At 42.5% G+C, this 13237-nt stretch overlaps 1 protein-coding gene across 1 annotated transcript in view; it reads right to left on the bottom strand.

The window, feature by feature from the left end:
- LOC308424104 (phosphatidylinositol 3-kinase regulatory subunit gamma) overlaps window positions 1-2592 on the bottom strand; it is a gene marked incomplete at its 5' end in the record, with an annotated part of 66912 nt that extends 64320 nt beyond the window's left edge. Inside the window, one exon of the mRNA XM_080920996.1 lies at window positions 2487-2592. Within this exon, the coding sequence (XP_080777122.1) occupies window positions 2487-2592 (106 nt within the window). The remainder of the gene's footprint in view (window positions 1-2486) is intronic.
- Between the last annotated feature and the right edge of the window lie 10645 nt (window positions 2593-13237).

Here is a 13237-nt window from a genome sequence, read left to right as displayed (position 1 = left end):
TAATTATAATGGTTTCTGATAACTTAAATAAAATAAAATTTAAACAATTAAAATAATGAGAAAATGTAATGCACATGTAAAAATTCGTACACACACTCAAATATTCCCTTTAGGCCAGGTGTGTTAGCTCACTCACTCCTTTATTCTTAGCACTTGGGAAACATAGGCCAACCTAGTCTACATACAGTGAGCTCTACAACAGATAGGGCCAGTCTAGTGCCTCAAAAACAAACAAACAAACAAAAGCTGGGGAAAAAAGGAAAGAAAATAAATTCAATTTATAGTCAGTGTTTCAGCATCTTTAAAAACAGCTTCTTCTTTTTGAAATACTATTAGGAACAACCATATTCTATAGTAAGGATATAAAACATAATATAGTATAAATGTATTTAAGTGTTCTGAATATTTAGTATACAGAATTTCATTCAAGGATAAATATCTTAAATTCAAGAGTTTATTTCAGTGAAAAAGAAAGTTTGGATCAGAATTTTCTAAGCATGCATATTAAAACCCACATTTTGCATAATTATAATAGCTTTCTGAAAAATTATTTTTGGGCCAAACATAGTGAGTGGTACATGCCTGTAATCTTAGCACTTCAGAGGATGAGACAGGAAGAATGCAAGTTTGAGAGGCCAGTCTAGACCATACAGATCTATAGGCTAGCCTGAGCTATACTGTTTGATTCAGCCTCAAAATAAACAAATAATATACATATATATGTAATATATGCATATGCAGCTCAACTTGGTCAGTATTTTTCTACAAAATTAAAATTTTCAATCATAAGTACCTTCTTTATGTCCTACCCTCCTCCCTACTCAACTCCCCGCCCAATAAATTCCCTTTGTATGTCTGGTAGGCAGGGTACTCTATGATCTAGCATGATTCTAAGGCAATGTGGATACATAATTCTGACAAATACAGATATGTAGCATTATTCACTCTTTACAGGAGAGAGACCAGGGATGTCCTGGGTTTCTGAACACATGAATGGCAAATGTATGTCACAGTGGCTATGCTTTACCATTGGGGGAAACAAAGGGGAAACACACAATAGACAGTGGCAAATCTCACAAACTTTATAAACACTAGAATGCTTCAGCTGGATCACAACCACAATTACAAAAGTAAACCAAGACAGCACTAAGACAAAGGAAAAGAGAAAAACTCTCAGGGTCATTAAGAGTTTTCAGAAAAGGGTCATTCGATACTGCTATTACTTTTTAAGGCATCATTTGACACTATTACTGATTTTTAAAGATAATTCGCCACTCACAAGGATGAAGAAATAATTGCTACATAGCTTCTACAGGGTATCTGTACTCCATTATACTTGCATGGACTCCATTCCTCTCAAATGTTACCAAAAATACATAGTCTTATAATAAGCAAGGTTCTCGAATGAGAAACACTTCATTCTCTTGCCTTAAGTATAACAGTTTAAAAGGCAACCAATTTATCCTCAGTTAAAAACAAAGAATCACAAAGGCCCTCTGCTTATTCAAAATCATTACATAAAGCACCGTCTATAAATGCAAAGAGGGTTTGAATAACTGGCAGCTATAATAACCATAAAATAAGGCACACTTTAAAGAACAAAAAACTTTTTCTTTTTCTTTTTTTTTCCTTCTCTGTGAGAAACACAAAATATCTCTAGTGGTCTCAAAGTCCTCAAATAAAAATATATTTATATGTACATTTCAAATGTACTTATATGGAAACCGATCACATATATGTATATATCCCATTCACAGGAAAGAGAAAGATTATTTTTAAGAGTCGAAATTTTTATCAATTCTATCCCCTAAATTAAGTTAAATCACCATAAATTAACGAGTGGTAAAATACTGCATACAGACCTAAGAAACTATATGCATGAAAGAAAAAAGCCTCAGACTAAGGCCAGGAATGAATAAGACCGCCCAATCCCTGAAAATCACTAACCGGCATTTGGTTTCTATGAGGGAAGCACGGAGGCTCAAAATGAAGAATCACAAAGGCAACTCAGTTTCTAAAGTTAACCAAGGTAAAATAACAACGAACCAAATCAGACAATTTCATTAAAGTATAAGCTGTAAAGAGGAATCGCCACAAAGGGAAAGTCTGTCTTCAAGCATGGATTATAAAACATCCCTTGCCAGTAGAATCTTGAATTATTTAAAAAAAAAAAAAAGTGGAGGGCCGTCAAAAACCTGAATGACATGCAAAGGCCAAACCAAAACGGGTCTTCTCCCCCACCCCCACTCCAGTCCCCCCCACCCCCATCTTCTCAGGACAATGGGTTCAGGGTCCTAACTGCAAACTTTAAAGGTGTAAGCCAGAGCAGTTTTACTGCAGCTGTAACTGCAATCTTCCCTTCATCCCGAACCTGGCGCACCCAAGAATACTTCTGGCCTGAAAACGTCACCCTTTTTTTTAAAGCACAAATCAGACCCATCCAAAAATTTAAAAAATAAATAAATAAAAAGTTTGCTCTCAAATACCTGGAGGATCCATTTCAATATAAAATATCAGTTCTGTCGAATAGGGCATCATCACCTCCCTCCAGTCTGCGTCATCGCGGTCCATACTCCACACCGTATTGTACATCGCGCTGTCAGGGGCAGGTCGTCAGGAAATATATAGAAAGCATATATATCTTTTATCTGATATTTAAAATCTAAATATATATTTGCAAAAGTTCCACACGGAAATGTACTTGGGGGTTTCCAACGGCCAGTACAAGTCCAGCCAAACTACTGGGATGAGGACATGGTCCTCCCCTTCTCTCCTCCTAAAGCACCCAACAAAATGCCCCGAACTTTCCAGCTACGGGGTTTTTACCTCAGAGGGTTACAGGGAAGCTCGGAAAGCAAAGAGCAATGGTGTTAAAGCAGCTTCCCGAAAAAATCCTTCCTACACAATCGCTCTCCAAAGGGAAAGGCTCCCACCGCCTAATCTTTCAGCGGAAGCCACTTTTGTGTCCTTCGGAGAAGAAAGAATGGAGAGGAAGGGGGAAAAAAAGAATGCGTTGGGAGAAAGCTGGGGAAGTGACAAAGGCTTGAAAAGGGGGGTCGCGTTCAAGTTTCGGGGTCCCACTGGTCTGCAGAGAGCGATTCCCTCAGGGACTCTGGGGACTCGGGCTCTGTTGGCGTCAGGCTGGGAACCCAAGCTTCCGCAGCTTCGGGATGGCGACCCCTTGGAGAGTCCAGTCAGCTCGACTGTGCCCGAGTAGTAAAGGTAACCTCGACAGTGCCGGCTCCCCTCACGCTCTGCCCCGGCTCCAACCACTAGAGTTTCATTTTAACTGAGCTGAGGGGACCTCCTCCCCCGGCCCCCCTTGCCACCCCCGCTGAGGCGCCACCCAACCGTGCGGGACAGGAGGAATAGCCGGCAGCCCCACTGTCCTTCCCACTCCTTTGCGCTTCAACCTGCAAAGACTGCCAAGTACCTGAGAAAGAAAGGCGGCTACTATCCCTCCGCTTCGACTTTTTACTCTCCCTGTCAGCCTGTGAGACTCGACACTTTAATCAGACTTTGCCAGTACCCCCTATCCTCGCTCGGAATGGTACAGTCCGGGCGCTGGCCGCTCGCCAGGAGTCAGAGCCGGGCGCACGCGAGTTCCGCCAAGAGTGGGGGGCGGATGGCGATTGGCTGATCCCGGTTGCCGGAGCCGAGCCTGCGTCTTTTGTCTGCCCTGCTCCAGCTGAGGAGCGGAGACGGCTGCGCGCCCCAAGCGAGCCAATCAGAAGATAGCCGGCGCCGGCCGGTAAGGCGGCGATTGGTCGGACCTCAGTTACTAAGCGGGACAAAGGCAGAAGGGGAAAAGAAAAGAGGAAGAGGAGGGGGTGTGGAGAAAGAAAGAAGGCGCAAACGGCGGTTACTGACAGGCTAGGCGAGCGCTCGGGGGCTCAAGCTGCCCGGAGACTGGCGGGGCTTCCCGCTGTGGCTCGGTCCTCCCGGACTAGTGACGGGGGGTGGGGGAGGACGGGCTGACTCTTCTGCCTGGAGACTAGCCGCGGGGGGAGGGGAGCGACGGCCGCGGGGCGTGCTGTCACTTGGCGGGGCGCACACTCTTCTGCTCCATTGGAAGTCTCTAGGCAGAGTTCCTCCTCACAAACCTCTTCACCTTGCTGCGTTCGCTCTCCCTGCCCCGGTGTTAAATCATCATATACAGCAAAGGTCGCCAAACCCACCTGCAGGACTCTGTCCAGACGAAGTGCCCATCGCCCCCCCCCCAACTCCCTGAGGGTACCTGAACCCTGAGTATTTCTTGGGGAGTCATTTTGCCACGCTACTCTGCTTCGCACTGAAGGACTTTTGAACCCATAGTAACTAACGCTCAAGTAAATAGTGAGGCATCTCATCAAGCCCTCTAGTTCCAGTACTCAAACCAGAAAATAAAAAAACAAAAAGAATAAGATCGAATTTTATTTTATTTGAAATTAAGAGTGTCTCCGTGATTTCTGAAATAAATCACAGGTGTTGGATTCTCTTGCCAAAAGGTGCTTTTCACTTCCTCACACAGTTTCCTTCCTCCAAGCTTAAAGCTCTGAGACTTGCTTCAGTATAGAAATGCTGAACATTTCCACGCATTTCAAAAACAGCTAATAAACTTGCCTAGGAACCCTGAATAGCTAACCTGTGCCTAGAATTGCCATCCTGCCCTACAATACAGTCTGAGGAGGCCAAAACTGTTGTTTCCTCTTTACACTGGAGTAACAAAGCCCATTGTGTTTGAGTTGACAACCTGATTTAAGCCCTAGCAAAAGCTATCCTGAGTCGCTTTATGTATTGATTGGCCTCTTAGAAGGGTTGCCACATTTTATCCTCTACCCTCTAAAGGATTCTGCTTTTCTTAAAAGTGTCCTGAGTTAAGCCAGTCTCTGTGACTCATTCGTTCCTTTAGTCCCAGCACTCTAGAGACAGAGGCAAACATCTCTCGAGTTCGAGGCCAGCCTAGTCTACAGAGCTAGTTCCAAGATAGATAGGTCTATACAGAGAAATTCTATCTGGCAAAAAACAAAAACAAAAGGGGCGGAGAGAGAGGGTGTACTGACTTGAGACAGGCCCAGGAAACAGTCAAAATCAAAATGTATACAAACTGGTTACAAAGTAAAAGGACAAAAATCCAGGAACTACAGACAGGGTTTAGCATTAAGGAAGCAAATTAGAAAAACACACCAGAGTTCTTTTAGAATTCTGGAGATGCTTTCTTTTGTCTCTTCAGTTGAAATGTATTTCAAAAGCTAAGCAGCTCTGGGGCAGGGCTCATTAATTTTAATCTCCTGAACTGCTCCTTCAGGTAGAAGATGTTGGAAGAACAACTCTAATTTGTGGCTGGCTTCCCAGCAGTCTCTACTACAACCATATCTGAGTGCCAAAAGTATCCACATTAGATAACTCAAAAGGCTGAACAGTCAGTCAAGGGCAAGTTGGAAGACACAGGTGTCCCTCCCTGTGCATTCCCAGAGAATATGAAACTGAAGAAACAGAAGTATGGAAAAGATAATGGTTTTCTTGTTTCCATTGCAGCTTTTGCCTGGACCCAGTTTGATCAGTGATGGGTTTCTGTGTCTGATAAAACAGAGTAATCACCCAGGCCTTACCCAGATCTAAGGTGTAGCTATGGAGTGGAAAAGTAAACACAGTAGAAGTTTAATGGTCAAGACTGATGCATGGCATTAAGGCAGCTGTACTGGGTAGTGTTCTGTCAACTTGAAACAGCCATCGTCTAAGAGAAGGGATCTTTAACTAAGAAAATGTCTTTAAGCCAGGACGCTGGTGGTCAAACCTTTAATCCCAGCACTCAGGAGGAAAAGGCAGACATCTCTAAGTTTGAGGCCAGCCTGGTGTACAAAGTGAGTTCTAGGACAGCCAGGACCACATAGAGAAGCTCTATCTCAGAAAAAACAAAACAACAACAACAAAAGTTTTCATAAAATAGGCCTGTAGGCATACCTGGAGGGAATTTTATTCATTTGTGATTGATGTAAAAGGGCCCCGGCCATTGTTATAAGAAAGCAGGCTAAGCAAGCCAGGGTGAGCAAACCAGTAATCAGCACGCCTTCATAGCCTCTGTAGGCTTGCCTGTAGGCTCCTGTCCTGCTTGAGTTCTTCCCCTCACTGCTTTTGGTGATGAACTGCTCTATGGAACTGTGGAGGAAATAAACCCTTTCCTCCCCAAGTTGCTTTTGATAAAGGTGTTTCATCACAGCCATAGTAACCCTGATTCAGTCTTACCACCAAAAAGTGTACGATCCAAATCTACAATTTAAATAAACCTTTGAATAGGAGATTTCCAAGGGATGAGGGGCACAAGAGGCTCTGATGATGTCCAGATAGAGAACACTCCCTTTAAGATGGGCTTAAATCAGCATCCTACCATGGGAAGTGCCTAATCACATGATGCTGGCTTTTCTTTCAGTTAAGAAACAGAATCAAGGTTCTGATTGCGTGGCATTTAACTGCCTCTGGCTCTTTGGCAAAGGTAAAAAAATGTTAGCTCTGGTGAGCTGGACTTCTTCCATACTGGAGGATTATATTTGGCCTGAGTGTGGATTAAATTCAGTTTTAAGAGCTCAAACTTCTGGGTCACAACCTGCTACTTTGGAAGGTGCCTTTTTTTTTTTTTTTTTTTTTCCCTTGGCCTTTCTCCTTGCTTTACTTTACATTAATCTTAGGTAAATCACAAAATCTGTCTGCCTTCATTTATATATTTAAAATTGGACATTGCCTTTGGATATATGAAAACTAATTTATTTTCAAGCTCTATAAATTAAAAAAAATATATGCCACTTAATAGTTAGAATAGTACCTTTCTGAATTCCAAATAGATAGGATGCACTTCCTTTTTAAAACCCTGGTACTGTTTTATTGCAAAACTGTTCAAATATGCTCCACCCCCCCCCCTCTATATTTCAGAAATGGATGAAATTTTTCTTCTGTGCTCTGAATATAGTGGATCATCTCAGAGTGCTCTGTGCCAGCCGACTCTGCCTGGAACTCAGCCAAAGTTCTTCATGATTAAAGGTACCATCTGAACACAAAATATTTTTTTTTAAGTTTGGCAAAGTGAAAACGTACCTTTTCCCCTGAGGTCATTCGCTTTGACATCAGGACTAACTTTAGCCTTTCAGGAAGAAATCCACTGGCCTCAATCTCCTTCCCCCACTTCCCCCCCCCCACCCCCACTCCATCACCTTCCCCTGACCACTTATCTCCTGAGCCTTGCCTGTACAGCTAAGGAAAGTCACTTAATAAATGGAAACAAACAAACAAACAAAAAAAAGCACAAAAAAAAAATTATCAGTTGCAGCTTCTAGGGCCTCCCTATGCCACATGCTTTTGGATGGAAAAGTTTCCCTTGTATTTCGAAAAGAGCAATGTTAGTAGATCTTCTAGACCGTCATTTCACCTGGGGATTGATAGACATCTCTGGAGATAGCTGTGCCTGACATTTTGAATAGCATCGCTCTTACTTGGCATTTACCCTTTTTTTTTTCCTTTTTTTTTTTTTTTTTTTTTTTAGCTTCCCCTCATCTTTTTTTAACACTTGAATAATCATGATAGAGTTAATCATCTCAGCCTAAGGCTCTGAGAATTATGACAGGAGATGAATGAGAGGCTTAAGAGAAGTGGCGTTTGTCCAAATGTTGGTGAAGTCCTGGGCTTAGGGGGCTTAGGCCTATCAGCACGTGATGGGGATCTGCTCCGCCACACTCTCCCACCTTGGATTCTCCTTCGGCTTCTCTCTGAAGCCTGACGTGTTCCTCTCTTTTAATATCTGCCCTTCTAGCAACGCAAAGGCCACCTGCACGATACGTATGCCATTTCTACAAAAGTCCCCCTCCAACATGGCAACAGATTTCAGCTTGGCTCTCACCAGGAGACAGAGCAAATGAGATCCAAATGACAGGAACAATAGTCCAGGCTGTTTTGCTAGGGCAGGGCACAAACAGGGCAAGCAGCTGGTGAGCTCTGTTACCTCATGTAATCTCCATAACCCCGGGGAAGAGGATTGTATTTTTAGTCTCATTTTACAGATGAGGAATTGAGACCCAAAGCAGTGAAGGAACTTGTTCAAAGTCATGCAATCACTTAGAAACAAGGTTGACACTAGAGGCCAGGTCTCCAGCACGGGTCCATTTCCTTTTCTGTGACATCATAGTTTCACCTTCTTTCTTTCTTTCTTTCTTTCTTTTTTTTTTTTTTTTGTTTGAGTGCTCTATCTGCATGTACACCTGCGTGCCAGAAGAGGGCATCAGATCCCAGCATAGATGGTTGTGAACCACCCTGTGGTTGCTGGGAATTGAACTCAGGACCTCTAGTAGAGCAGGCAGTGCTTTTAACTGCTGAGCAGTCTCTCCAGCTCCTTGCCTCTTGATATACCTAGCGAATGCTTTTACCTGGATATCCAAAATGAGTAAGAAAGACTTTCTAACAGTGAGTTCTCTAGATTCATAGAGGAGAGCCAATAAAGGAACAAACGACGGAAGGTGAAACTAACAGGGAGCTGCAGGAGCCCCAAAGACGTGATGGTCTAGACGCATGCGCAGGTTAGGAGATACGTCTTGGTGGTTGGGATTCTTCAAACCTTTTACATACCTGTGGTCTCTTTATTTCTATTTTTCCAATACATACAATTAACATCAAGCCTGTAAAAGTCTCACCAAGGGACTAGAAAGATGGCTCAGCAGGAAGCACAGACTTAACGCCCGCATTCTGACTCGAAAGTGTCTGTACCTCCGAGGAGATCTGATGCCCTTCTCCGGCCTCGATGGACACCAGATAGGCACACAGTGCACAGACATACATACAGGAAAAGTATTCATGCACATAAAATAAAATACTTACAACATATGTCTAAAGCCAGAGTGGTGGTGCATGCCTTTAGTCACAGCTCTCAGAAGGGAGAACAAGAGCAGGCAGATCTCTGAGTTTAAGCCTAGTCTGGTCTGCATAGCAAGGTCCAGGGCAGCCAAATATATATATGTGTGTACATATATACATATATGTTTACTTTATATGTATACATATATATTTATTATATATGCACATATTTTTAAGGTTTTCACTGAAAAGCTAGCCCAAATGGCAGCTTGCCAGATCCATTTTATTTACACAGGGTAGGTTCTCATGTAGCCCAGTTGGCTTTCAATTCATTATATAAGGAAGGATGAGCTTGAACTGCTCTTCACAGTCTCCACGTCCTCGTCCTGGTGTGACAGGCATGTGCCACTATAACTGGTTGTATGCAGTGCTGGGGACTGAACCCAGGGCTTCACACATATGAGGCAAACACCCTACCAGTAAAAGCTCTGTCCTCAGTCCCCAGAATCTCTCAGTCTCTTGAATCTGGGATCAGTCTGGAGCACTGGGAAGAAACAAAAGCAAACCTGTGTTGTTCCTTTTCTTTAAACCCAGATGGTTTCTCTCACCCTCTGGGAAAGGGTTTGTCCTCTTAGCCTGGCATTCAGGCCTCTGATGCTCTGGTTCCTGCCACGCCCTCTAGTCCCATCTCACATAGTCCTTCCCATCTTCTAAGAGCTGTCAATAACAGGCCTACAGTAAAAATGAATTCCTCCAGGGTGGAGCACAAGGACGTTCTCAGCTACACAGTGAGTTCAAGGTCAGGCTAGACTACATCAGACCATGTCCCCAAAATAAAATAAGAACTGACTGTAGTGAGGTATTTACAGAACAGTAAAAGTTTATCCTCCATGTGACACACTACAGTATAAAAAACGTCAAACTCCTTTCTCTGCCATTGTTCTTGAAGACTGCTCACATCAGCCCCTCTAAACAGCCTCGGGCTATATGCTAATGCCTATGTGGTCATATTCTGCTCTTCAACAGTCCTTAAAATTCCCTGGGGCCAGAGAGATGGCTCAGCAGTTGAGAGCACTGGTCATTCAGAGGCCCCAGATTTGATTCTTAGCACCCACAGAGAGGCTCACAACTGACTGGAATTCTAGTTTAGGGGATCCAGTGCCCTCTTCTGGCCTTTGTGAGCACCAGGCATGCCTATGGTATACAGATATGCAGGAAAAACATCCATACACATAAAATAGTACTTCAAGTTTTCTTTAAAAAACAAATAACAAAATAACAGCTGGGCAGTGGTGGCACACACCTTTAACCCCAACACTCAGGAGGCAGAGGCAGGAAGATCTCTGAGTTTGAGGGCAGCCTGGTTTACAGATCTTATTCGAGGACAGGCAAGGCTACACAGAGAAATTCTATCTTGAAAAAAGAGCAGAACAGAAAGAATGTCGTGTGGGTGGAGAGCAGGTCCTTGAGTCATCTATGCCCAGCTAAGGGTGTAGCACACGCTGAGTGGTCAGCAAATGTTACAAGTAGATTTTCCGAGGAGGTTCTACAGCATTGTACATCCGAAATTACCCTGGTGATTCTTTCTGTAGCTCTTCAGCTGATTCCTGGTTTATTTGAGTGACCTTCTCCTGCTGGCTGCCTCCAGGGTCTTCACCACAGACGTTCAGTTCCACCACCTTCTATTTTATCAGCTGTGAATTGTTTGAAAAATTCCAAGCAGTTTGTAGGAAATTCAGGAAAGCTCAGCAGCTAGGAAAGGAATGGGTTTTGTTTTTCAGCCCAGCTCTTTTCTGAAATGTAACTCCATGTAGGGCTTTGAAACATGCTCACTTCCTGAGGTCATTATTTCAGTGGTTCTGAGCAGCTTGTCTTTTGAGCTACCTTTCTAGAACACATCTAATTGTAATGTAATGCCTCAAATCTCGAATGCAAAATACACTTAATATGTGTCATTGTTTGGGGATAAAGCCAGCCCAGTTTTCTTACTAGACAATCCCAGTTTAAGAGTGGAGATAACAGTTTTCTTTGTAAGCAGCAGGAAACTCTGCTGTGGTTTATGTAATATGTGTATTAAAACAAAAGGCCTTCTGCTACCTCCACATCAATCTCTACAGGGGCATCGTCCTAGAGATGTGGTAGCTCACAGGGCTAAAAGATCAGGAGAGATGGCTCCTTGGTTTCTAGCCCTTGTTGCTTTTGAAGATTCCTAGCACCTGTGATGGTTCACAACCATCTTTGGCTCCAGTTCCAAGGTTTCTAGTCCCTTCTTCTGACCAGGGGTGTACATGGCAAACATACATACATGCAATCAAAACATTCAAACACATAAAATTAAATAAATCTAAATAAATAAGTAAATTTTTTAAAAATGAATTTCCTCTGAGTAATGAAAGTACAAGCATGAAATACAAAAAAACCTGGTCACAGCATTAATCCTAACACTGGAGAGCCAGAGGCAGGAGGATCTGAGTTTGAAGCCAGCTTGGTCTATAAAGTGAGTTCCAGGACAGCCAGCTACACAGAGGAAACCTGTTTCCAAAAACAAAAAATAAAAACAGCAAAAGGTTTGATCATTTAATTTAAAAAAATCATACACTCATAAAGATTTTTTTTAATTAAAAGGAAGAAGCTGGGCATGATAGCATTAAAAATTAGGCATAGTGGCACTGGGACAGCCCAGGCTACATAGAGACTTCTGTATCATTATGGACTAAACAGTACAAGTGAACTACACAGTGAAAACTTGTCTCAGAACACACACACACACACACACACACACACACAGAGAGAGAAGAGAGAGAGAGAGAGAGAGAGAGAGAGAGAGAGAGAGAGAGAGAGAGAGAGAGAGAGAGAGAGAGATTTTTAAAAAGAAAAAAATGGTCCAAAACATAAGGGAGTGTTACAAGAACAAGCAACAGATTCCATGACCTCTGTGCTTTCAAACTCACTCATTCTCCCTGGGGCCCTAAAACCAGGACAAGACAGAACCCTTTCTTGACCCTCTCATTTTTTTGTTTTTTGGTTTTTTTGTTTTTGTTTTTCCTTTCCAACAGCCTAGCTCTCTCAGCCTCTCTCCCTGGTTTTTGACTGCTGAGTCTCAACCTCATGATTCTGTTCTTGTGGAATTCACTGCAGGCTTTATTCTCCAAACCACAACTGAAATGCATCCCTTGGATTATGTCTTCTTTTCCAAGACAATAGAGGAATTGAGCCCAGAATCCCAGCTTGATATGGGGCTTTGTGGTTGCTGTTTCTGCAGTGTTCGCCTAGGACCCTACAAATAAGAACCAGGCAGTGCCCCTCTCACCCTTGAATTGCTTCATCTCTGAAATGTTTAACTCAGTAACAGACCAACCACTAAGACTTCTCTGTTTTGTTGGGCTTTTTTTTTTTCTTTTTCTGACAAGTTATATATATATTGGGGAAAATGATTATACCCTAGTACCATGTTGGCCAGTTCTATCTAACAATCTGTATATGCCTTAAGCCCAGAAGCTCTAAATATGGCCTTATTTGAAAAAAAAAAAAAAAGTCTTCAAAGGTGTAAGTAAAGATCTTGCAATGAGATCATCATAGATTTAAGGTGGGTTCTCGATCCAGGGATAAAAGTTCTTATAAGAAATGAAGTAGATGAGACACAGCCATGCGTGGAAAGCTGTTTGAAGACAGGGATTGGAGCAATACCTCTACAAACCAGAAAGCACTAAGGATTACATGCAACCCCCAGCAGCTAGGAGAAGGCATGGATTCTCTCTCAGAAAGTGCTAATCCTGCCTACATCTTGGCTTTGAATCCTTGGACTTCAGCTATGAGGAACTTATGGAAGAATAAATTTCTATTGTTTTAAGCCAGCCAGTTGTGTAAGACACTATCGAAATCCTGGGAAAGTAATACCACAAATACCAGGCCTTCTTCTTCCTGGTTTTTTTTTTTTTTTTTTTTTCTTTCTAATGTTTTGAGACAAACTCTTACTCTGCAGCCCAGGCTAGCCCCAGGACTCTAGACTCACTGTACTCTTTATATGTCATTCTTCCAAGTGCTGGGATTAAAAGGGTAAACCATCAGAATCAGTTTCATAATTTTTAAATATTTCCCATTTAATTCATCTGTTTCTTTTTAAATGGTTTCCTGCTCTGGGAATACTAGTGCATACCTTTAATTCCATTACCTGGGAGTCAGAAGTAGATGGGTCTCTGTGAGACCAGATTCTATACAGTGAGATTCTTGGGGACAAGAGGGGTGCAGTTTTATACTTTTTATAAGAAAATAAATAAGAATATTTTCATCTATTTTATTCTGTGTATCTGAATTATTCATTCATTTCAGGGACCCTCTAAGCTAACCCAAAGAGCATTGCTTATGGATTATGACCTGACCCTGAGTAAAGATCACTGTCCTTAGCTGGTGAGTCAATTATCCC

This window comes from Micromys minutus (assembly GCF_963924665.1).
Source record: "Micromys minutus genome assembly, chromosome: 9".
NCBI classification, from domain to species: Eukaryota; Metazoa; Chordata; class Mammalia; order Rodentia; family Muridae; genus Micromys; species Micromys minutus.
This window is presented reverse-complemented; position numbering and strand designations above follow the sequence as displayed.